The following is a 26,655-nucleotide window of genomic DNA, read 5'->3' on the forward strand; positions in this document are numbered from 1 at the left end:
GTTTGTCGCTGAGTTTTGAAGAGATTTATTGGCTGGCTCTTGCTAAACCACGCTTGAGTAATCCGAGCTGCTGCGCGCCGTGGTGAAGCCCGGAGGGGGGGAACGTCACTCCCTCTGGCAGCGGAGCAACATTAGTCTTCCAGCCCTCTAACCATCACTACAGCGTCGGAAACTGCCGGGTCACAGCCATTTGCTTTGGAAAATTGGCGATGTTTGGTGCTAGAGATCGATTACCCTTGTAATCTCCCCCCCTCCTCCTGCTTACCCCACCCCTACCCGCCCCAGACAATAGCGTCCGAGCTCCTGCAGGAAAAAAATAGAAAAGAAAGCAAGGAAAGAAAGAAAGAAAGAAAAAGAAAGAAACTGGGGGATGGATCTGACTCCAATAGGAAAAGCGTGTATCTAGAAGTGGTGCTAATGGGAAGAGATTTCCGAGCTCCAGAGGACGATGATTTGTCACAAAGGGTAGCTGGCTCGGTGCTTTGGGCTGGAGCCGTGTAGGAGATCCTTGGAGAAGTCATTGTGCACAGAAAACCGAAGACCTGTACAAACATGCCTGTTCGCAGAGGTCATGTGGCACCACAAAATACATTTTTGGGTACAATCATACGAAAATTTGAAGGGCAAAGTAAGTTCTCTCTTTCTATCTATTTTGCTACAGTAGTTTGATTCTGCTTGTGACTAAATGGACAGCAGCTCCAGACTATTTTAAGTTTGTAGCTTGGAAAGAAAACCCCAGAGGTAAGGAGGGGATCCCTGGCAAGAGTAACATTGTTTTTGATCTAGAATACAGATTACCGACTTGAATTATTTGGCTTTTTCTCCCCCATTCCAAGGAACAGTTTTTATCTTTGTATCCATATTGTACAGCTATAGAAGTTACATCTCTTACCTTCTTCTGAACTGGTGAGATGGCTCTAAAAGCAGTGTACAGTCTTGCTGCCTGTGCAATGTCTAAAATAATCAGCTAGATTTATTATTATTGTTGTTGTTGTTATTGTTGTTATTAATTATTATTGTCTTTACGAAATAAAGCAGAACAGTCAGACTCTGATTTAGAGAAAACAGATAATATGCAGAGGAGTTCTTAAAGGGAAGATACTCTCTTACCTTGTTGTCATGACTGCATTTTAATGTAGCTGTCAGATATTTCTGCTTTGTTTATACAAGCCTAAAATATCTATCAAACCAGTGCAAATGCATCCTCAGGGAGAGTCTGTGAGATCTTTTCCAATGCAGCAGTTTACTACCTGTCGAGAAGGCTGAAGCTGAAGTGCTTTTCCTGGCTGGAACTCTGGTTTACTGTTAACAGTAAGAAGGAACACTTGATGCTTAAAATGAATTTCATTTAGAAACAGTAGTTTTGATATATGTACATTTATTTAAATATTTAGCATATTTTTAGTGTCAGTCTGATGCAAACCCTTACAGCTAACTCCAGTTTATATACTTCATTATACTTAAACCCACATTACCTATTTAATATTTATATTGTTTGAGGAAAAAATGAAGACTGTTTGTAGTCCTAATTTATCTAAATGTTAAGTCAGTGTTGCTACTTGAGTAAAGTTTTTATGCAGTACAGTGTATCTATTTTGAAAAGAATAAAGCACTACCTACTAACTAGGCAAGCGATAGTGAAAATTCAACGTGATTGAAAGACAGTAAAAAAAGCAAGAATGAAATCTATAGTTTTCTCTACAAATATTTCTCTGTGTTCAAAGACAGAATATCATTAAAATTTTCAAGATGATTACTGCTGACTTGGTGCCACATACAAAGTCTTTATAAAGCAACGGACCTACTAGTGTGATTAAGTAAGCAGAAATTCATGTTATTAATAGTAAATTTATCAAAGCTGCACATTTATAATTACAATGGGAATCATATATTGTAGTGGTATCCAGAAACATGAAATAACAGTTGAAAATTTTTGAACCTTTCTGTCAGGTGAGGGTTTGGGAAAGGATGAGGGACTGAGGCACAGAACTTCAGCGGACTGTGCAAAATGTTTCCAACATCACAACCTTTGGTTTTCATGTACCTTCATACTCCCCCCCCTTTTTTTTTTTTACTAAGAAATATTTTCTTTTATAAATGTAGCTTCTAAAACAACCACAGAGGAAAAAAAATATTTTCTAGATAGTTTTGTTAAAATACTGACTAGAAACTTGCTGTTATTCAGCTCAATGAAAATCCCTAGACTGAGCTGGTTGGACCTTATCCCAGGAAGCCCTTCACTTGAGTAGAACCCCCTTCCCAAGGCCCCACTTGCCCCCAAAAGAAGCAACTAACTTTTCAAGGAATTTCCTGGAGTTATGGTTGACAGGATAGTACTCATCACCTGGGTTTCAGTGAAGCTAAAAAAGACAACATCTTGAAGTCAAAAGGAGTCTTGCAAAAGACTTGCATAATCTGGTTTTATTTCCTTAAAAGACAACTGTCTTCATTTTTAATGTATTCTAAATTTATTGAGATTTCTTTAAAAGCTATGGATCAAATTAGCTACATTAAATGACTGAAAATCTCTGCATTTCAGGCATCCCAGTGAAAAGAAGGATTGTTTAGCATCCATCCATGCAATTGACACTTTATGAAATGTTGAAAGAGTACTAAAAAATGCATCACTTTCTTTTATTGCAGATAAAAAATTCATCATTGCTAATGCTAGAGTGCAGAATTGTGCTATCATCTACTGCAATGATGGGTTCTGTGAGATGACCGGGTTCTCCAGGCCAGATGTCATGCAGAAACCTTGCACCTGTGATTTTCTTCATGGGCCAGAGACCAAAAGACATCATATTGCCCAAATTGCTCAAGCACTGCTGGGGTCAGAGGAGAGGAAAGTAGAAGTCACCTATTATCACAAAGATGGTAAAGTCTCTTTTTATTTTCAAGACTTTTTGTGTTTGGTTATCAGTTGATTGGTTAAAGAAGTGTATATGATCTGCTGGCCAGACCCTTTGCTGGAGTTGTGTTGTAATTTCTCTGAAGTCCAGTGAAATACACTCATGTATACCAGTGAGAGAATCCGCCGTGAAAGTAGTGGGTGTATAGAGTATATCACCGTACGCTGGCTCTAACAGCTGAATGAAGCTAGCACTGTGTTTGCAACTGTTGAACAAAAGTTCTCCTCTCGGTTGGTTGAAAGCTGGTCTAAATGTCCTCAAGTAAACAGTTCTACAACAATGAACAGAAAACAAGCGAAGAGGGGACATCCTGTGAGTGTTAATTTTTAGGAACTGTTTCATCTCACAGGACATAGGAATGGTGTATCAGTTTCAGGCGGCTTAACTCTGCCTGCCTCGCGCAATTGGAACCATACCTTCATTTAAATGCAGTATTTTACTGGGAAAAGTACAAGGTTAAAAGTAGCAAAAAATGGCCTAGCACGAAGAAAGCATTAGGTTATCAAGAAAGGGCCAAGTCTTTTTCAGAGATGAGCTATTGTGTTGGAGTACCTACAACTGAACCACAGAAGTTGTCCTAGAATTATGTTGTCAGAGTAAAAATTTTGGGATGGCTAAACTATGAAGAGTTTCCCTATTGTTCAGTGAAGGCTCGATACATATCTGTGCAGACTATTGCTGATATAAGGAAGAATGGCTAAATCTGCTATGCTGATGCTTTTTTCCTGTGAAGAGCATAAAATGAATAAATTACTGTATTTGCAGATTAAAAAATGCATACGCATGAAAACTAATTATGATACATAACAGTTACATGTAGGGGTGGTTTTCTTTTTTTTTTTTTCTTTCTAATTACCCAGGGTTATTTACGGAAACATCCATCTTTCAAACAAATTCAAGTAAAGGATAAGTGTGGTGTACCTTATTCTGCCTCTTGCTGTATACACTCTTGGGAGAAGGAAAAGGAAATTCATATTCAAATGCTGAGCTTAAATTAGTTCTGGAGAAGTGCCAGTGTGTTGTTTGCATCAATTTTAGAATCACATGCAATGGATGCTCTCACATTTTAAAGTCACAGAGTTAAATCCCGTTCTCAATAATACTGTTGTTATCTCAGAAAGACTTAATTAATATTATTTTTAGCTTAGGCTGGTATAATTCAGATAGGACTCGGGCCAACTATTCTACCCACGCTACCAATATTTAAGGATATTCTTCTTAGCACATTCTCAGTAGAGTCCTTTATTCTTAGAAGTGGTTCGGTGGTCTGGAGCAGATTTTGGTCAAGATTTGTTGTTGTAGCTGTGCCTTGGACCTGGATTTCTCAGGAGACCTGACACCATGTGTCTTTTACCATCTAGCCTGTGTTTGTTTTAACTTGGCGTGTGTTAAAAATAATATTGCAAAAGGAGAATGTCATTGCTAACTTTCATAGCCACCAGCCTGGAGCACTGTTTTGAGATCTGGTCGTTTAAAAGTGCTTCTGTCTCTCAAGATATTAGGAGGGAGGGAAAGGCGCTTAACTGTCTCATCTGTCAATTACTGTAAATATATATTTTTCTAAAATGATGAATTCTGGCACCATGCAACACATCATAGTCTGTTTGAGGCAAATCAAAGTAAAATTGTCTGTAAAAATTGCTATACCTTTTGTAAATAGTTTTGAATTTTGAAGCACATTGTGAACAAGAGTTATGGATTATTCAGTGGAAACAATCTTATGCAGAAAGGTTCTTTGTAACTTCACTTCTATGAATAGTTTCTTTAAATTACTAGAACATAAATTTGAAGGTTAAGGAATTTCAAAAGCTACAGGCAACAGTTCTAGACAAATTTGAGTTGAATCCCTCAAAGTTTTACTTGTCAAAATGTGAACAGGACTTACCATGTGCACTATATGCACTGCTAAATTTAAAGAAGTACAGGTGAATTATTTTGAATTGTAAATATCATTTAAAATATCAAGTCACTGATTACAGGCAAAAATTGACAAAATACAAGATAGGTCTGACACTCCAATGCGTAAATTTCTGACAGCTTGATCACTTATACGTGCAGACTTTTGTTTCATTCCACATGATGTTCAATTTCTTTACAAAATGAGATACAAAGATCTGAAGTTTGTGTGGTATCATAAAATGTAAACTACCTATTTGATGGATATACTAAATGGCAGTAAACATATTCTGTAGTTACTCTAAATTACTGAAAATATATACTTCACTTTTCATCTTCACTTCTTCCACTTCAATTTTGCAAATTTGTTTTTTGCAATATATACCTGAAAGCTATATATAAAACACTCTGTATATTATAACAATATACAGAATGGTGATACCTAAAAAAGACTCCCTCCAGGTTATGAAGCAAAATGAATTTAAATAATTTTCTAAAAATCTGAGAGTTTAGTCCCTGATTAGTGGCTTATTTTGTACTGTGTGCTGTGAGTGAATATGAGAACATTTTAAGAGGGCAATACCGGCACAGTTAGAAATGTAATTTTCTCCATGAGAGTAACCCAAGTTACCCCAATGAACTACCCACTGCTTACAAGTTGGATTTGACATTATATTTCATAGCCACCCATTATATAATATTTAACATAACACTAAGCATACAGGGAAGGAAGACAGCTCAGGAAGGTGCGAATCACTTGAGGTTCTATCGACAGGAGTTTCTGAAGACCATATTACACAGTCCTGAATAGATGCCCACTGAATTGCAAATAAAACCTTATTCCACATCACGCTATCATTTACTCTACGTAAGCCAGTGATTATATTAAAAATAATTTTAATATTTCAAAGTAAAGCAAATGTCAGTGGGATCATCTATCCCCTCACTTATAAAGCTAATCTGTCATCAGAAGTCCAGCAATGCAGATATCAGAAAGGGAATCGCTCTATAACTAATGCTTTTTCTTTTTAATCCTAAATACCAGCTCACATATAGTTTTAAAATGTCACAGCTTTAAAGTTCAACTTAAAAGGAAATTCTTGCACTAGAAAAATGGTATTGCATACGTACTGGGAATCAGGATTCTGGTGTTCTTTACTGGTCTATAGTCTGTTTTTCTAGATGAAAGAAAGTGCAAGTTTTTGAGTTTTAAACATCTTGATGATGCAAGGCTGAATGCTGCTCTTTGTTCACTGCTTTAACCTTTAGGCCAGATCACACGCTTGAAGAAAAAGGGACAGAAGGATGGGAAAAAAATGGTAGCAGGTTGATTTTCAGAAAATGGCAGTTGCTTGAATCTACACTGCCTTAAACGTGGCAGACAGAAGATATAGTGGACAAAGGAGAACACAAATTCAGTGTATCACATTTTTATAAAGTGTTAGCTGGACTGGGCACGTTTCCCTTTCCACTGTGCAGTGTGGGGAGGGTGCAAAGAAGAGGGGGAGAAAACTTGTGATAGCTTTGTGTAATTGTTTAAGATGGCATGGAGGTGGGATGTCAGCATTACTTACGCGCCCAGCAGGTCCTGTCCCAACCACACCGGTGCCCTATCTTCACAGAAGTGTTTAATGTTTGCAGCTAAAAGCCTTACTAGCTCCTCTTGCAGTACTTGTATCAGAATAATATTAATAAATAATAAATATTAATATAGCCAATATAGCTATATTGACTATATTTATAGTCAATATAGCTATAGTCAATATAGCCTATAGACTATATATTTATAGTCAATATAGCCTACATATGGTTTTAATTTCTCCTCACTCCTTTTTCCTTTTAGAAGGGTATTTACACAGTCCAGGCAAAGTTCTAGTTCTCTGTCCTGTTAGAGTAGTGCCGCAGTAGGTGATTACATAGTTATCAAAAGAATTAAATACTACTGAGAAAAATGGTTAATGGGAGCAGATGGATGCCAAAACTAAGGGTCCAAATTTATAGATTCTCATCATGCAAGAAGCTCCACAAATGCCACTGGATGTACTCATGGGATTAAAGACTCGGTAAATTTATTTTTTAATGTAAATACCACTTTTTAAAAAGAACAATAGATAAATACAGGCAAATCACAAGAACTATTATTTTGAAACAGATTTTTTTTCAAAGTCTTGCCCATTAGGCATTAACATCTGCTTAATTCAAAAATTATACCCTGATATCAAAGTAGCAGTGTAGTATATTCCCCACTATCTCACAACTTAATTTTCACAAATCATATATATACATGATCTGTATTATAGTTGAAGGTAAAATATTGTTTATACAGAATTCTTATTTTAATAAAGTTATTTGTGGTGAAAATGTTTGACAGCTCTTCCTTTGAGGACTCCATTTTGCAGTTTAAGTCATTATTGCATAAATCTTTCTTGACAGCTGTAAAATATTGCTTGAGGTGGTAAAGCTGTAAAGCTTTTGACATAAAAAGTATAATTATTTTGGGATTGAGAATGGATTTATGGTAATCGGAAAGGATTGTATCACACTGCATACTTTTTCCCTTCTTACTCTACGCTTTGTGGACGACAGTGGGCTGTATCTAAGCTTACAGAGTATACCTGTTAAAGGGAGGTAGGGAAATCATTTAAGCTTACCCTATACACATCAGATATTCCAGGGATATGAAGCACTACAGAAGAGTATAGTTTTGAGCAAAGATAAGATTAAGCAATTATTTTCAGTGTTTACAAACCTCACAAATTACTTGCCACTTACGCAGTTTGAAAAATGTAATTTGCTACATTTGACTGCAAATTAAACAGACTTGTATTTTCAAAACACATTAAGATTCCAAACTAATTTTTTTAAGGCCTTTTAAGCTCTTTTTTGAGGATAAAAAAATTTAAAAAAAGTGTAAACATACCAACAAAATAAAGTGGAAATGGTATTATGTATTCTAAAATAGAAAGATCAGGACTTTATTTAGAAGGTCATCATCTAGACTTCAGCCAGCATAGGCATTTTACCAGCTGTTTGTGTTCTATAAATGCTGTGAACACACCAATCAATTAAAAATACAACTGCAAAGAAAGACCCTTGCATGTATGTCAAGTCCCTTTAAATGAGCTCTAACATGAGGGTCAGCAAATGTGGTTTTGTCTGTAGATTCAATGCCTTACCCAGAGCTGATGAGAAAGGTCAGTGAATCAAGTCACTGTCTAATACCCTGTTCTTGTAGGAGTTCCTGGTTTAAGAAATACGATCGGACTGCATTTTGATAAGCAAAAACCAAAAAGCTGTCAAAAAAACCTGTCTTAACGCAAGTTTTTTCCAAACACCCTTAAAAAGAAAATTTGGATCAAGTCCAGAATGTTACTGAAGGTTTTTTGAACTATTGGAAATGGATGACCATTTCTTATGTCTGTAGTGTAATTTTTCTACCTTAGGTTTTATTACTTGTTCTAAGAGCCAAGACTGTCTTCTGTCCCATTCAGTACTGCTGTTTTTGCAACAGGGAGCACCATCAGCAGCGAGCTGATATCTCAGTGATCAGAATCTCTCATTTGCCCATCCCCATTCAGTTATGACTCCTGTGCCTGCCCAGAATTGTGGGTCACTTTTTATTCACGTTTCCATGGGATACCTAATGATTATGATAACGCAGCTCTCAAATATACTAATTAGGTTTATTTATGGGCCAGTTTCAACCATATTTTTCAATTCCTTGGCTTTCCAATATACTTTTTTTTCTTCTCAGATTAAGATGAATTCATTTTCAATAAGAAGGGGGATTTTACAGAAGATCATTTTTTGCCATTCATGTATTCCTGCTAATGAGAGACAGTAACTGAATAAAAAGGAACAAACATTAAATTTCCTTTAAAATTATTCTCTTTGTCAGTGTTTAGAGTCAGAAAGGTATGACTAGATGCATCTAATTTTAACAAATAATGAAGAATACAACTGCTATTATTATAGCTACTGCATCTTTAACAGAAAAAAAAAAATCTTACTCAGTTTGGAAAAATCCCTTCTGACAGTTTTAAGTTCCTCCGTGGCAGAAACAAAAAACCTGCAGGCTAGTGGATCAGGAGGAGTCTTTCATTTCAGTTCAGTGTCCAGAGGGAACTCTTCTGCCACTGGACTTCCACAGTATAGTTTTACAGCAGGATTCAGAAAGTTACAGGGATAACTTACACTAATCAAGGGACCCAAATTTCCCTTGCTTGAACTACGAAGAATCAATGATTGCTGACTTTCAAAAAGAGTCCTAAAGTGGGAAGAAAGGTGTCACATTCTGGAGTCAAATGTCACTAGAAGGTTACGATATGATATACATACTCAAAATTAAAGTTTCTCTAAGCTGTTTAGAATGATGGGGCCGGTAACATAGTGACCAAGGATGAGGAAAAGGCTGAGGTACTTAATGCCATCTTTGCCTCAGTCTTCAGCAGTAGGACCAGTTGTTCCCTGAGTACCCAGACCCCTGAGCTAGAAGACAGGGATGGGGAGCAGAATGAAACCCCTGCAATCCAAAGGGAAATGGTGAGGGACCTGCTTCAGCACCTGGAGATACACAAATCTATGGGACTGGATGGGATCCACCCGAGGGTACTGAAGGAGCTGGGGGGAAAGATAACCAGGCCACTTTGCATCATTTATGAGCAGTCCTGGCTAACCAGGGAGGTCCCAGCTGACTGGAGGTTGCAAATGTGACACCCATCCACATGAAGGGCCGTAAGGAGGATCCAGGGAACTACAGGCCAGTCAGTCTGACCTTGGTGCCTGGGAAGGTCATGGAATGGATTATCCTCAGTGCCATTACACAGCACATGCAAGAGAACAGGATGATCAGGCCCAGTCAGCATGGGTTTACAAAAAGCAGGTCATGCCTGACCAACCTGATCTCCTTCTATGATAAGGTGACCCACTCAGTGGATGAGGGAAAAGCTGTGGATGTTATCTACCTGGATTTTTGCAAGGCTTTTGACACCGTTTCCCACAGCATTCTCCTGGAGAAACTGGCCGCTCATGGCCTGGACAAGTATAATCTTCACTCAGTGAAAAACTGGCTGAATGGCCATGCCCAGAGAGTGGTGGTGAATGGAGTTAAATCCAGTTGGTGTCCGGTCACAAGTGGTGTCCCCCAGGGCTCGGTGCTGGGGCCAGTTCTCTTTAATATCTTTATCAATGATCTGGGTGAGGGGATCGAATGCACCCTCAGTAAGTTCGCAGATGGCACTAAGCTAGGTGGGCATATTGATCTGCTTGAGAGTAGAATGGCTCTACAGAGGGATCTGGACAGGCTGGACCGATGGGCCGAGGCCAATGGTATGAGGTTCAACAAGGCCAAGTGCCGGGTCCTGCACATGGGTCACAACAACCCCATGCAGTGCTACAGGCTTGGGGTGGAGGGGCTCAAAAGCTGCCCAGCAGAAAAGGACCTGGGGGGGTTGGTGGACAGCCAGCTGAATATGAGCCGGCAGTGTGCCCAGGTGGCCAAGAAGGCCAAAGGCATCCTGGCCTGTATCAGGAATAGTGTGGTGAGCAGAACTAGGGAAGTGCTCATCTCCCTGTACTTGGCACTGGTGCGACCCCACCTTGAGTACTGTGTTTGGTTTTGGGCCCCTCACTACAAGAAGGACACTGAGGTGTTGGAGCGTGTCCAGGGAAGCACTACAAAGCTGGTGAGGGGTCTGGAGGACAAGCCTTATGAGGAACGACTGAAGGAACTGGGCTTATTTAGCCTGAAGAAGAGGAGGCTGAGGGGAGACCTTATCACCCTCTACAACTACCTGAAAGGAGGTTGTAAAGAAGAGGGGGCTGACCTCTTCTATCTAGTGAAAAGTGATAGGACAAGAGGAAATGGATTCAAGTTATGTCAGGGGAGGGTTAGATTGGATATTAGGAAACATTTTTTCACTAAAAGGGTTATTAGACATTGGAATAGGCTGCCCAGGGAGGTGGTGGATTTGCCATCCCTGGAGGTGTTTAAAAAAAGGGTAGATGTGGTGCTTGGGAACATGGTTTAGAGGTGGTTTTGTCAGGGTAGGTTGATGGTTGGACTTGGTGATTTTAGCAATTCTATGATTCTATGATAATATCCTACGGAGAAGAGTTTCATCTTTTAATTAGTCATTGCCTAACAAAGTTTTTTATCTGGTTTGAATATGCTCCTTTCAGTTTTAGTGAAAGCTATTTTGGGTTTGAGTTATGAGATAAAAAGAGCAGAAGCTGCTAGTCTATTTTTTGTTGTGGTTTCACATGATTTTTTGTGTCTTCTTTCTATCTTCAGTGTGCATCCTTTTTAATGTTACATTCTGATAAAAGAGTTATTCCATACTCCTAATTTGCGTTATGAATTGCTTCTTTCTCTTCTCCATCAGATGCAGAGAGCAAATCAGACCTCGTACCTTGCAATAGACATGGGGGAAGAGCAACTGCTCTTCTAACAGCTGCCTTATGCATATTTGGTATTACACACATTTCAGAGCATCGCACTTTGGATAGTACCAATGTGTACATTGGTACTGTTCTCTCTGGTTTCGAGCAATGGAAAGAGAATAGTGTTGTGGATTAGATTTTATCTTAGTGGTTTCAAGTCCAGTTTTAAAGTGTTCCCTATATATTTGACTTAGTGTATGACTCAGTCTATGTGCTAGACAGTCCATATTCTTCCCCGCTTCCCAGCCAAGTATGGAAAAAGCTTAATCAAGCAGTATAGGATTCAGAGTAGCAAGATCAAGCTGGCTATGGAAATTGCTAACTCACTCTGGAAACCACATATCTCAAAAGCAATCAGAACTGTAGCTGTGAACCTAGATCTAGGCAGAGCAGATGCATGACAATGACAGTGGGGTAATGTAGCTCTATAGTTACAGCTGGTTTCACACAGTCTGCATCTCTGAAAGTTCATATCTCTGAGGTCAAAAGTATTGGTGTTATAATTTTGTCTATCTTGAACTTTTCAGTCTCGTATACTGTTTCTGTTTTAAAGGAAATAATATACAGAGTTGAACTATTTCTTAGAAATAAAATTAAAATTTAATTTGGAAAGCAGAATCACAGCCATAACTGGTCACAAAATGCTTTTTGACCTCCTGCATTTCCATAGATACCTGATTTTAAGCTCCCTCACCAACTTTCTGGTACAATATAGCCTTTTTGTTTCTATTTTTCTTAATTCTTTAATTCTGTAATCACAGTGAAATCTCATCAGTAAAGATAACCACAAAGGATACCAAAATTCAGTCTGACAAAACGTCAAAGTAAACAGTGTAAAGGGGAGGACCTGTTGTCTTTTTCTGTTTCATTAACCAGACTCAAGTTACAGATCTCATTATACCTAGTTTTGATAATGTCCTCGATTATAACATTGAAGTGTTATCCACAAAAAGAATGTATTACAGCTTCACTGTTAACAAAGAGCGATCATATCATCAAAACCTAAAGATGGTGTTTAAATGTCAACGTTATTAACTATTTCATTGCTGATAGTTGAGTGGAAATGACTAGAAGAAAGCTTAGGCCACAAATCAGAGCTGCCTTCAGTACTTCCCTGCCTGCTGAAATTTCTTGCTTTCCTGTCCTTGTTCCTCCATATAGCATCGTCAATAAAAATCCTATCTTTTACGTTTTGCCAGGACCTCATTTAAATCCTTGATTTGCCACATGAGACCACAGTGGAAACCAGAAAGTCGTGCCTAAACGGCCAGTTCAGTTCAGAGAAACACAAGACTTTACTTCAAATACAGGGAAATTAGGATTTATCATAATACTGAAAAATACTGATCTGTGATAGTGTGAAGTTATGAAATATTGGCAAATGCATAGAACTATATAGTAACTGATTGTTTCTGCTCCCAGAAACGCTCTTAAAGGCCTGAGAGCAAGATAACAATACCTACAGATACAGGACTTGGCTTGTGTACCCACAGCTTTCACAGAATTAAACTGCAAAGTTTAATTTTTGCAACACTAAAAATCCTGATCTTTAGGTATTAGAGAACTGCTGGTAGGGACATATTATACCATTGCTAACTAGTATTAGCTGAACCTGAGCTGCTACATACAAAGACAACAAGTTACAAAACAAACATGCAAAACACAGACAAAACCTTCCTCCATTTTAATCTGGCGGGTAGAGAGGTGGAGATGACCTCAGAACAAGCGTAGATACATATTAGGGCATTTGCCTTTGTCTTGAAAACTGCTTGAAAAACAGTTAATCATCATGTAAATATGTTTCATCACTAACACGCATGTTCTAAAGCACTTATTCCCAGCTGTTCTCAGACTCTGGAGTCTGTGCCCTTTTGAGATTGTTTATTTCTTAGAGCATTCTCTGCTGATTTTCATTCAAATCAATGCAAGTGTATCTCTGAAAATAGCTTGCAAATTTCCTCCTTTCAAAACTCATTTGTGCCAATCTGCTTTACTCCTTCCTCTCTGGCAAAATGCCAGATAATCTCATTAGGATTTTGCATGTTTATGGCTGTTGTATGAGAAAGCATTTCTTTTTATACTTTCAAAAAACCATGAAACTCAATACTCCATAAATCCTGTTGTCATGGTATTTAAGGTAAAATACTGTTGCAGTTCTGTCTACTTGCCTGAAAAATAGCTTTCAATTCACAAATGGGAAAGAAAAAGAAAGAAAGAAAGAAAGAAAGAAAGAAAGAAAGAAAGAAAGAAAGAAAGAAAGAAAGAAAGAAAGAAAGAAAGAAAGAAAGAAAGAAAGAAAGAAAGAAAGAAAGAAAGAAAGAAAGAAAGAAAGAAAGAAAGAAAGAAAGAAAGAGAAAGAAAGAAAGAAAGAAAGAAAGAAAGAAAGAAAGAAAGAGAGAATGAAAGAAAGAAAGAAAGAAAGAAAGAGAGAATGAAAGAAAGAGAGAATGAAAGAAAGAGAGAATGAAAGAAAGGAAGAAAGAAAGAAAGAGAAAACCTAGAGTCCATGTAATTTTAAATAATAATAATAAAAGAAAGGAAAATGTGTTCCTTTTTTTTTTCCATCATAAGTGCCCAGAACTATTTTTGCATGATAAAATATACCAGGAATCAATCTGACACCAAAGTCCTTCCAACAGAAAAGACAACACTTCCCAAAAGGATTATTTCTAGAGTCACGGACGACAAACCATATTATGTGAGAGGATAACAGCCTTGAAGTACAAAACCGGGTATCTATAAATCAATATCTGAGCCTTCTCTGTGGATTAATGGAGCAGCTCATGAACTGGTGTGAAAGACAGCCTATGTATGATGTCAATTCTGAGCCAGTCCATGCTGTTCCACAGTTCAGAGCATCCTTAGTGCTTCTGTAAGTTACACTGATTGTTTATGGCAACAAGAGTATGAGGTAGCACAGAAGCAGCTTTAGTTTTTTACGCACAGAGTTTCAAAGAGAAGTTTTGTAGAGGGATAAAGCAGAGTTTGAGTACTGTTTGTGGGTGACCACAAAACTGTATTAAGACGTTGTTTCTTTTTATCATAAAACTTGCAAATCAATTTTCTTATGTCAGGAGTAGAACTGGGGTCTAAGAGGCTTCTCCCAAACGCTTAAAAAGTTAATTAAAAACTACTAACTGCTAATGCAGCTAGAAGGAGAGGTAGTGTCTGATATGTGTGATGTTTGTAGATCAGGCGCTAGGTGCAGGTGGCATCCCCCTTCTCTGGTTACTGTTTATTTAAAGACAGGAAAAGAGGAAGGAATACATGGTCTACAGACAAATCTTCTTCCTAGCTGGCAGGTATGCAATTCTATTTTTTAAAAACAACTACACAAACAAAGAATATTACAGCTGAGGGAGCTTTGCAGTAGACCATTCATTTCTGGTTGTCTTTTGACCTCAAAACATCGACAGATCAACAGGATCAACAGGAAAACATCAACAGGATCAACAGATCCTGCAGAAGCAGAATTGCCAGTAGCGTCACTATCTCTGCAGAACTCAACATATGCAAATCATAATGATTAGCCAGATAAATACATTCTGTGTGGCTGCTTGTATTTCAAACATGATTTCTCTCCCATTTGAATACACAAATGCATTTGTCCCTTCTTCATGAGAACTGAGTGAACTGTTTCCTTTTTAAGTAATATTTTGGTCTTAATCCTTTTTCTTTCACCTTGGGATCCTTCTTCTGTAAATAAAAAAAGTTGTAAATGAAGCACTTTATTTCCACTTTCTGAGGAATTTAAGCAAATATATCAACTGGTTTTTGAAATGATGGAGAACCAATTCTACATGTGTGACCTTGATTGTTACCTGGAAAGTAGATTATCCAAACTTAGGGGCCACAGGCACTAAAATATCAGACATAACTATTGTATCATTGCTACAAAGATCACACTGAGGTGCAGTTACTCCAAGGGAAATGACTGACCTGAACTTTTATATGTCAAAGCAAATTTAGGACTAGATTTTCAATTATATGTATTGTGTCATATATATATAATATGAAAGGGCATTTCTCCCTCTTAAGAGGTTTAACAACCACTTTGAGGAGCTGCCAAAATTACCTCCTACCCCATCATAGAATCATAGAATACAAACTGATATTCTATAGCTCACAACAGTTTTACTAATAAAACATGATTCTTATTAAATACATACAATCACAAGAAGACTGAACGGAACAGCCAATTGAAGTGACTCCTAAGGAGCTGACTGACTAATGCAGTGAGTCTCTTACCTTGAAAGACAGATTATTCTTGAAAAGTTCACAGTTCCCAACTATCATTCTCTACTGTGTTTTTGCACTGTTCTCGCTTTTCTAAGACAGTACACCAAGGTTGCATCGTAACATTTCCCAGTAAAGACAAAAGCATTGTGTATGCATAAATAAATGCCACAAAAATCCCAACCCCAACACGGTCAAGTCCAAGAAATGGATAACAGCGTGAGAACATGAAATGATATTCAACAGGGAATAGTTCTGTAAAGCACTCTTTAATAGGAATTGCACTAATAGAAATGATTGTTAAATGAGTATCACAGACCACAGGCCAGGTCCGAGAAAAGAGACACCCTAGGATGATGCAGTTGCATAGATGTTTCTGTCCTGTCTGTAATAAAGGATCATTTCTAGAGAAACAACATCTTCGGTTAGAGAGGATACACACTATACAGATCCTCAAGTGCTAGAATGGGATTAAAGACAACTGGGGTTATTCTGAACGGCAGAAGGGGCCAAACTGTTTCCTTCTCTTGCCACAGGGTTAAAGAAGGCAAAGGTGGAATCAAGTCCTATTCATCTTTTTCCTGTGTAAGCCCTGTATCAAGTTCAGCCCTCAGGGTTTCCAAATTTGATACAGAAAATAGAACTGCCAAATAAATGACAAATAAAAAAATATAGGAGGTGTGGTTAAGAAAGTTCAGTGGCTGCTAAGCTCATACTTTTTCCAAACAGAAAAAACTTACCATTTGCAAGTCTCACATTGTTGTGATTTTGTTGTGATAGTTGTAGCACTTATTCAGGAAAAACATGCATCAGTCATACAGAGCCTATGCATCATTAAACCACATTGATAATTTAAAAGAAAGCAAAACTATATCTTATCTGACCATTATTTTTCTTTAACTGGTGCTGCATGTATCATAAAATGAACGAGGCTTTATTTCTTCCCCAAAACAAAAAACTCTCACTCTCCAAATATTCAAATAACTGAAATTTCATCAGATTCTAGCTTGATTCAGTTTTTTAGGTGTGTATAATGGAGTCTGTCCTCCACGATCCTGAATACTTGTGAGAGTTACATAAACTTACCAATGGGAAAGTGGACATTTCTGCAGGATATAATACATCTGTTCAGATTCAACTAGCTCGACTCTAAACTTGATATATTAACCAGAGATGTTCTCCTAACGTAGTTTAGATTGTAACTTTTTCCTCTCTTGGATTTCACCCTTTGTTTGTATCTTGTTTTTTAGAAACGGGCACAATCTGTATAACAAGTAATGCTTTGTTTCACATGGGAATCTTTAAATAGCAATCCCTCAGCCGTGTTTGCTTTCGGAAAGCATTCTGTTAGCATGGCACATATTCTAACTAATATATAACATTTTACCATTCCAGTGTAGCAGAGAAGTACTTTTGTTACATTGGTCTTTTATAGCCATCATATTTTCATAGAATCAAGAAGAATTTAGGTCAGGAGGAGACTCGGGAGGTCATCCAGTCCAGCCTCATGCTGAAAGCAGGAGCAACACAGAATTCAGACTAGGTTGCTCAGGGCTTAGTCCAGTTGGATGCTAGGGTGGAGACCACATAGGCTCTCTGGGCAACCCGTTCCGGTGCTCAGTTGCTCTCATATTGAAACCGGTTTCTCCTTATACCATGTCAGACCCTCCCCCGTTTTAATTTAATGCATTGTCTATCATTCTCCTGCCATGCACTTCAGTAAAGAACCTGCCTCCATCTCCTGGCAATTTCCTCACAGCTACTGAAAGGCTGTTATTACATCCCTCAAAGCTGTCTCTTCTCTAGGCTCCTGGCCAAGGCCAGTTTCCTCCACCTGTCCTCAAAGGACACGTGCTCAAAGTCCATATCCATCTTGGTAGCCTCTTCTGGTCTCACTCAAGTTTATCAACATCTCTCTTGGGGCCCAAAGTTGGATACGCTATTCCAGGTGTGACCTAATGAGCACTGAGGAAAGGGCAAGTATCACTTTCCTCAATCCACTGGCTGTGCTCCTGAAGATACAATCCAGTATGGCTTATCCTGGACACAGTTAGGCTCAAATTTCTCAAGAGATCCCCACTCAATCCTCTTCCACTACCTTGAACCTTGTCTTCCTTGAATCCTGCCTCAAGATTCAAATGTCTCCCAGACTGAGGCAGTGAATGTATAGAGTACCTCAGCTTCATCTGCATCCACTGTCACTAAATCACCCTCCCCACTCAGCAGCAAGCTCGCATTATATTTGTTCATTCTTTTACTGCTAACATAGATAGCAACAGAAGCTCTTCTTGTTGCCCTTGATATCCCTAGAGTTTCAAGTCTAGCTCAGCTTTTCCTTTCCTAAGACCATCCCAGCATGGCTGGGCAGTTTTTCTGTATTCCTCCTTTGTAGCCTGCCCTTGCTCCCACCTTTTTTTTTTTCCTTTTTTTTTTTTTTTTCCGCACTGAGCTCAGTCATGAGTTCCCTGCTGAGCCAGCTGATATTCTGATACATCTACTTATTTTTCTGAGTATTTGGATGGACTGCTATTGTGCTTAGGATGTTTGAGCTATACCCTCTGGAAAGTCTGAAGAACTAATGAGTTAGTTACCAAATTTTTTCTTACTTTTTTTCTTAATTCAGTAGCCCACATGTAGGTATTTTACATATCTTTTATTAAACTAATTGGCATTCTGTACTACTTTTATAGGTTCCTCTTACTTGAATGTTCAGTACTATGTGAGGTTTTATATATGAAATTTTACATAACAGGTACACTTATACATGCGTAATGTATTTACATTGTTCACTAAAGATGGTTGAAATTGCAAGCTAGATATTGTTTGCCAGAAGATCTTTTCCAAATGTCACTACTGATGTGCTACATGGTATATAAATTCCATGTTGCTGCCCATTTTATTATGAGGAACTATGTGCTCAGTGTTTTCCTGTACTGGAGGCCAATCTGCCTGCCCTGTTAGGCATCCGTCCGGTTTTCTTTGGGAGATTTTTTATACAAACATGTGCTTGAGTTAAGAAGAAAACAGACATTTTGATGCTTATTTTGCCATGGATTGCAGTCATCCAAACCACTTTGTACTAAAGATAATTGCAATGGAGTTCTTGTAAGTTTCAGAAGCAGCTAATCATTTGTCTTATACTGGGAGATAAACGCAACTGCAACTGGGAAATAAGTGCAGCTGCCACTGGCAAACAACTAGGGCATCCTTGGTACACGTTATTCAGCACTTCATTCCCATCTTTAAAGATGTGCGGACAACAGATCTTCTACGAGAGAGATATTTTTCACGTGTGGAATTCTTCTGGTGCCTTTCAGTAGTGAGGTAACCTCATTGAAACACCATCTCATCTCAGAAGAAAAAGTTTGTTGCTAACATTTCCTTATATAGGTCACAGCAAAAGACAGAACTTTCTTCTCCATTTCGCTTCTGCCATTTTTTATTTCGTATTTTCTTCAAGAAGTGATAAATACAGTGATTTGTCCTATGCTCTTTCTTCCAGGTTAGTGACTAGGGGAGAGAGAAATCCACTGTTTCCTTCAAGGGTTAATACTGCCCTTTTCCTTTAGAACAGTGCCAACGACCCTGCCCCCGCCCCATCAAACTGCACAATCAATATCGAAGTGTGCTAACTACCTCCTGACAGGAGTGCAACACATCTGGCTGCCAGTGTTAATGGCACTCAGCACCCCGCTGGAGCTGGCCCCTAACACGTGGAGCATAATGTGTCAGCAGCAGAGCATCGGGAATCCTGCAGCTTTTGTGGTACTGCAGTGAGGTTAGATGTATGGTTTTAAGCACTGCCCCTTCCAATACCCATCATTTAGAGATGTGATTCCATCTGAGGATATTAACAAAGATAACTGAGACATGATCTCACGGGTTTAAGTCACCCTAGTTGAGTGGCCTGACAGCTTTTTCAGATCTGTAACCCACTCTGTGTTTTCTTTCAGTTCTTTATACATAGACAAGGACTGTTAAACAAACACAATGTGACAATTAAAGCATATTTAATGAAATTTTTAATGATTAGTTCAACTGCTGTTTGAAGGCATTGATAAGCTTCACAAAATATAACTGCAGTGACTAAAACAGCACGGATATATTTTTAATTTTATTATTAAAATATTTTTTCTCCCTACTGCTTGCATATTTGACACTTACAAATCTGTTTGTTTCATGCTGGATTTTATTTTAATCATCCTAATATGATGTTAAAAATTTTATCGATAAAACCTGCTTTACTGACTTAAAAGAAACTGTCTTTTACTCTCTTCTCATGTGACAGATAAAAAGTATCTTTGGGGTGTACAACAGCAGTTCCTGGTATTACATTACCAATGCCGGTTGACCCTCCAATCAATTAATTTGATGATGCAGAAGACAACATATCTAGCATATGCATTACAATATAGTATTATGTAAGGATTTCTGATTTGGTATTTTTTTTTAATTTAAGTGTGTTCTTTATTTCAACTCAGCTGCAAAGCCGTCCTACTTCTACAGTAGTCCATGAGAGATTCGCACGTTGACAGTATAATTGCAGTTATTTCTGCATATAACAGATACAGTCTAGTATCAAGGGTAGCTACTTGTATGTGCTTCATTTCTGCATAGGGTTAATTCAGTGTGCATAGCACTGTGACATATGTCTTATTTTTAATTTAAAGGAATGAGAACATACAAGTCATTTCTCATCCTCAGACTGGACCAAATTGTCATTGTCAGATTGCCCGTTAACAGCCGATTGCAAATGTTGACTTGTTTTTGTCAAGGAGAACGGCTAAAGATACTTGGCCCTACAAGGCTCGTGTAAAGTCAGAATGTGACCAAGAGCCAAAAGGATGGCTTTTCTAAGGTTTGTTTCTGATAATATGCTTTGCAGAGGAATACAGATATCTTTACAAACAGGTATTACAAAACAACTTACCCTTATGACTAACATAACTTCAGAAATGGTGTTTACTTCCCAGTTATTTGTGATCTTTATCTAAAACAAAAAAAATGTAAACCCAACCTCCAAAACCAAGTAAGTTTCATTTCTAAGGAGGTGTTTGAATAACTGAAAAGCTTGTGTGTTTGGATTTGAAATGCTTGAAAATATTTGATAGTTACAAACTTGATATTTAGATATTTGATAAAGGCTTTACAAGTATATGCTTTTTTGAGACCTCGTTGAACAGATCGCCCTTCAAATGATCAGTGAGTCATACTTTTTTAGATACACAATATATTATAATGTACATTTAGTGAGCAATTATGAGAGCAAAATAACTTTGAGATATTTTAAAACTGAAGTAATTTCATACTAACTACAGCCCTAATCTGCAGGGTTATGGCATTTTTATTATTCTTTGAAATTACCATTTTCTCCCTGGAACCCAGGATGATCAAAGGGAATATAATAGGAAATTTTAGAGATCAGGGCAGTGAGTTCAACCATGGAACTGCCCAGGTCTATTGGCTGGGAAAGAGAAGTGTATTATTTTAAAGTGGCAATGCTGAATATAAACCTTTTTTGAGTACAGGATTGACAATTCCATTAAGCCTACCCTAATCAGCCTTTCTGAAGTGCAGCAAAAAGGGTAAGCAAAATATCTGGCTAAAGGCTACTGTGCATCAACCCAAATTGCTTTTGCCAACTCCTGTAACAGTAAATTCAGCTTTCCTGTCAATATTTTAGGCAGTATAGAGGTCTTCATGCATACCTGTGTTGGAGGTTGATAGCGTCTTGCATTTTATAGGAATAAAATACCAGAACTGTGATGCTGAACCCCCATCAGGTATCAAAGTTAATGTGCTATCTCTTAGCTATTATCTGCAAAGGAAACTTTAAAAAAGGGATTCAAGAATTATAAAGAGAGATTGTTATTACCTGCTGTGGACATAACATCTATATATTGTAGAAGAAAAAAATTACTAAAGAAAAATAAACAGAAAAAAATAAAAACAAAAGTTTTTTGAGTCTGTCTTTTTCTGCTGTGCTACCAATACTTTGAGCAAACTGACAGTGTTTATATGCAGTAACAATGTATAAAGGAAAAAATTAATAGGATTGGATCAAGTTGAAATCTGTTTTAGTTGTGCAAAATGTACCAGCCTTCAATTGGTGGTTAAATCAATTCTATTTTGAGAAATCTTAGGGTCTCAGGGCTAAAGTCTTAAAGTCAGTGAGAAGTTTATGGGTTTAAGCAAGTGGAAGAAAAGCATGCAAAAACCTGCCGGAGAAGTTCCTAAGTTAGCTCCATGCATAAAGCTCATTTCACCTTTAATATTACTCCAGCTTTCAGTGGGGAGGGGAAGGGAAATGTGGATTCTCAAGCATACATAAAATTACTTTTTTTCTTCTGTTGAAATTCTCTTTCAACTCACATAAGTCAAGCAGCTGGTATGGTCATATGCTGAACATGAATCATCTGAGCACACCTGGCAAGTAGCTGTTTACTCTGTTCTGTAGTTTGCTGGTAAGCAGGAATCATACTGTCTTTCTTTACAAAGGTGCCCACAATTTTAACCCTGTATTTTTTTTCAGATTATGAGATATGTTCACCTTTCCTTCAGGCCAAGCATTACAATGCATTGCCAGATTTTCAAGAAAGAATTACTGAATTAGAATACTCATCTCTTTGTTCTGTTTTGATTTGGGTTGTTTATGGGGTATGAAAATAATGGCCTAAATGAGAGCTGATCTTTTCTGAAAATCTAGCCTGAGCTGCAAATTTAGGGAAGTTATAAATCTGATTCGCTGCATAGTTCACTTTTGTTTTTCTCTTTATTGTATCATGAGGATCTATCTTCTGCAATTTTAAAACTCAGTAATAAAATACTGCATCCAGTAATATCTACAAATGATAATATAGAAATAAATGTAGTATTCATGTTGTCTTTTGCCTTGCTGCTACTTATGCTTATTTGCACATCTTTTTCATGTTACCTCTAAAATAAATATAGGTATGGTAAAACACAGAAGGGACAAACCAAAAATTCGCTACTATTCTACAAATTATTTCTTCAGAACAACTGGCAATATCCAGCAGTGAATGCTCCTTGGTTTTGGTACCGATGTTGATTTTTTAGCTTTAATACAGTAAATAGCTTCAGATATATTTATTATGGTGGTTGTAATTACTCATAATTATATAATTATAATTAAATTGGATGCCTAACACTACTTATCAAACAAGGATATAGTCAATATTACCATATGAAATTGGCTGGGCTCTGTATTAAATTAAAGTGCAAAAGTCAAACAGAAAGCTTGCTGTAGCTCTTGAACTGGAGCCTTGTTCAGACTTAAAGAGTGAGGATCCTCTGGAGAAGCTGTGTATTACAGACCATTCCAAAAGGAAAGAAAGCAAATATAAGCACTGTAAGAAATATATAAGCACAATAAGAAAGCATGTGCATAAATGAGTATCAGACTGCATGAAATATTTCAGACCTTGGCAGAACTGTGGGATAGCAACAACAGAAATATTTCCTTTCAGGCTCCACCCTACTAACTTTTCATGTCATGTTTCAACTGAGTCATTTCTGCAAATGCTGAATTTCTCTATACCCATACTTAAAATAGCTGAATTCAAAAGCAGGAAGATTGGCTTGGACATTTTTACTCTACCATAAGAAATTTAGATTTGAGGTCTGTTAGAAATTTAAATACCTAACATCTTCAAAATTAAACTTTCAGGGTTGGTTTGGGCTTGTGCCAGTAAACAGCACCTTCATTACAATGATTATTCCAAACATACAGGGCTTATAACCTACTTACAAAATAGCATAAAGCAGGCAGAAAGCACGCAAAAGGACCACACGAGCAAATCTTGGATGGCATGTATCCACCAGGAGGGAAGAGAGCGTGAACAGGGAACACAGACCATACAGTAAAATTAACACATTGATTCCATGGGAATTGTTGCAAATGCCATAATTCAGGTTGGAGCTGGTTTTGCCTTTTATCTAAGCTTACAAGAAGAGTAGGAAGGTGAACTAGTGCCCTTTTTCCTCATCTGCCGTAACTAAAACAAGCACACACTAGGCAGAGCAGAGGACTGAGTCAAGACTCCCCCTCGGAAGTGTTTTAAACTGTTTTTCTTTCTCTTGAACCTTGATAAAAGCATGGTTATTTATAGGATAGCAAAATATCAGATTAATGATTTTTTCAGTAGCAGAGTAAAGATTTAAGATGTAAAGCAGTGTGGTGAGAAGATGCTGTACCATAGATTATTTGAATGCTAGGTTTTCTTGATGTGCTTTTGTTTCACTATACTTAATCTGTTTTCTAAAGTAATCAATTAGAAAAAAATGTGATTAAAATAACTGGAGAGAAATGACCCAGAACTTTTTGATGCTACTTAATTAGATATTTCTGAAGGTCTGATTTATGACACATACACTGCAGAGATACTGTAATTTGGGCTCTTGTTTACTCAGTTTGTTAACTACACTGCACTAGATTGCCAGGTCTGTACAGTTTTTGTTGAATGCTCAGGCACGTCTTTCTGCACGAAAAGATCACATAACAATAACAAACACTTCTGCAGGAAGCCAGGGAGCTGTGCAGAAGGGTCTCTGTGTACAAGCATCCTCTCCCAGTCATAAGATGTAATCACCAAACAAGGTCCAAGGATTTCTAGGGCTAAGAGTGAAAGGCAGGGTAGTGAGTGATGCCTGAAAATTCAGTTCAATTCAGAGGACAGTTCTTGATCTTCTCTTTCCTCCTGCTTCTTCTTCATCATGAGCAAGACACCATTCATCATTTTTGGTACAGGACAGGGACTTCCAAGAGAGGCTAAAGCAAGGTGTGCTGGAGAGCATGCTAACATCTGGTTTGGGAATCAGCTGTAAATTTCACAGCTGGTTTTTATGAACCAGTGTGAACTACTTTGAGTGGTGCCCCTGGCTGTGCAGCTGTATTCACAGCACACAGGTGCTAATATGACCCAGATCCCCAGCACAGATTCATACATGTAGATGTGAATGTGAATGACTATCTGAGGTAAAGCAGCTGGCAGTAAACTTAACTCCTAAGCACTCACCTTACTATTTAGAAAATTAGAGTTCCAGTGTGTGGCAATGGAAAGAGAAACTTGCAGGAGCCTGGGCCCAAGAAAATTCAGTGATTTCAAGAGTCTCAAACCCAGTGTTAAGCCTCGGGTACTCTGAAACTAGAAGATGGTCAGAGCCTCATACTGCTCCTAAGAGCAGAAGCAGTCTTGCTTCACTTTTCCTGTCAGCGCAACCTGAGAAGAAGTCCACAGAAAAAGTCCGAAAGACCTTTTAACCCTTCTCACCATACCCATCTCAAGGTTATTTTGTTGGGAAAGGTCTTTCACTGAAAGACCATTTTATTTCTTCATATTAAAAATGAGCTATATTTTCCTTTCAACCCTCTGATGCATCAAGGTAATAAAGATGTCCATTTGATGTAAATTGAAGAGCATCTCTTCCTTTGGATTGCTCCCAAGTGCAAAATAGCTATTCTTAAAATCACCAACATAAACAAATTATTTCCAGATACTTGTTAAAATAAAGTGTCGACTGTTGCCATTTAGAGGACTCATCTCTGCCTGTTTGTTAATGATACAGCTTCATTGACCATACATTATTTACAAACTTCCTTCAAATACAGGTATTACTTAAATGAGGTCCATAATTCCATAGGTTACGTAAGGCAGATTCTGCAGAGAGCTATAGGGAAACACATGCCCTGCAATGGAAATGCAATAAAATCAAAAGAAGTCCAACTGCCTGGATATAAAGCGAAGACCCCCCCTCCCACTGAGCTGCTACAAAAGCACTGAAAGCAAAGTATGGCCCTCTGTGAAAACATCCCTGAAGACAGCAAAAAGGCCAGCGGAAACCACAAGAGCCAAAATGCAAGCTTGGAAAAAAGCAAGCATTATTTCAGCACACAGAGAAGGCTGCTGTTATCTTCTAAACCAAATTGTTTGGCTTCAAACTGCCAAAACAAGAATTAAATATGACTAAATTATTAAAAATTTAGGGTGAAAGTGACCTAAGATCAGTTTTTACTTAAAAATGTTTAATCTTCTAGGGAGAAAAAACCACAATCAAACAATGGAGAAAGACAAACACATACATGATTAAAATATTACTTTAATTGCATTAACTTTTCATAGAAAAATTTGACTAGTCCCATTGTATAATTCTCATTAATATCAGTAATTAATAAGGCTTTATTAAATACGCAAAGAGGAGAATAAACATCTGGACTCATACTAATCCCAAACATCCCGTAAAAAAGAAAAACGTAGGCATAGAATTTTTTTACAGAACCTTCTTAAAAATTCTCAAATTTCAAACATAACGGTTTTGAAATCTAAAATGTTAAAAGTGAGTTCACTCTTAGGTCTGCATTATATTCTTACAATGTTCACTCTGAACCATGTGGAGCGTTTTTGTGAGTGATGAAGAAAAACAGGTAAAAAAAGCTTTTTACCTTCTAATATGTTTATCCTCTGAGATTCACTGAAATTTATTAATTATAATAGCTGATATAGAATTAAAGGAGAGACCAAATTTGCATTTTTTCCTGTATTATATTATGCATAATACAATATCTTAATATGATTTGTAGTATATCTTATAAGGAATATTAAAAATACTTATAAGATAAAAATAGGTCTATCATGTGGTTACTGTAGGGTCCTGTAGTATCCTTTGTATTACATAAAAAATCGAGAAAAAAAATCTACAGAGTTTTCATTTCATACACATGTTTATAAAAGTGAAGAGCCAAATAAAAATTTAAGATTTACCCAACATTATTTTATGGTTTAAATCTAAAAAAAAAAAAAAAAAATTCTTTTTATAAAAACTTAAAAAACTTAGAAAATTTAAAGCTGCCTTGCTTCCCCAGAAAACACCATTCTGTTTTTGTAATTCCTCAGCATCTAGGCTGTACGTTTCAATTTCTGTTTATTTAAGTGAAGGTACTGATACTGTTTCCAAAGGCACTGTTAGTGCTGCAAACAGGAGACTGACTTCTGACTACCTTTTCAAGTTCCCTCTGCTCTGTTTAACGCTCTCCCCTTCAGTCTGTCTTTTATTCTTGTCATTTATTTAGTTGTGTTTCATTTTAATCCCAGCCAGAGAGACCAGGATTTTCCTAACTGTACAGCCATACAGGCTAACACAGGGCAAATGTCAGGCA

The 26,655-nt window shown here is 37.5% G+C and overlaps 1 protein-coding gene across 1 annotated transcript in view; it reads left to right on the plus strand.

Annotated features, from left to right (window-relative positions):
• The first annotated feature begins 362 nt into the window (after window positions 1–362).
• Window positions 363–26,655, plus strand: part of KCNH7 (potassium voltage-gated channel, subfamily H (eag-related), member 7) — a 255,356-nt gene continuing 229,063 nt past the window's right edge. Inside the window, exons 1-2 of the mRNA XM_009894613.1 lie at window positions 363–628; window positions 2,644–2,874. Of these exons, the coding sequence (XP_009892915.1) occupies window positions 553–628; window positions 2,644–2,874 (307 nt within the window). The 5' untranslated portion in view covers window positions 363–552. The remainder of the gene's footprint in view (window positions 629–2,643; window positions 2,875–26,655) is intronic.

This window comes from Charadrius vociferus, unplaced genomic scaffold, assembly GCF_000708025.1.
Source record: "Charadrius vociferus isolate BGI_N301 unplaced genomic scaffold, ASM70802v2 scaffold161, whole genome shotgun sequence".
NCBI lineage: Eukaryota > Metazoa > Chordata > Aves > Charadriiformes > Charadriidae > Charadrius > Charadrius vociferus.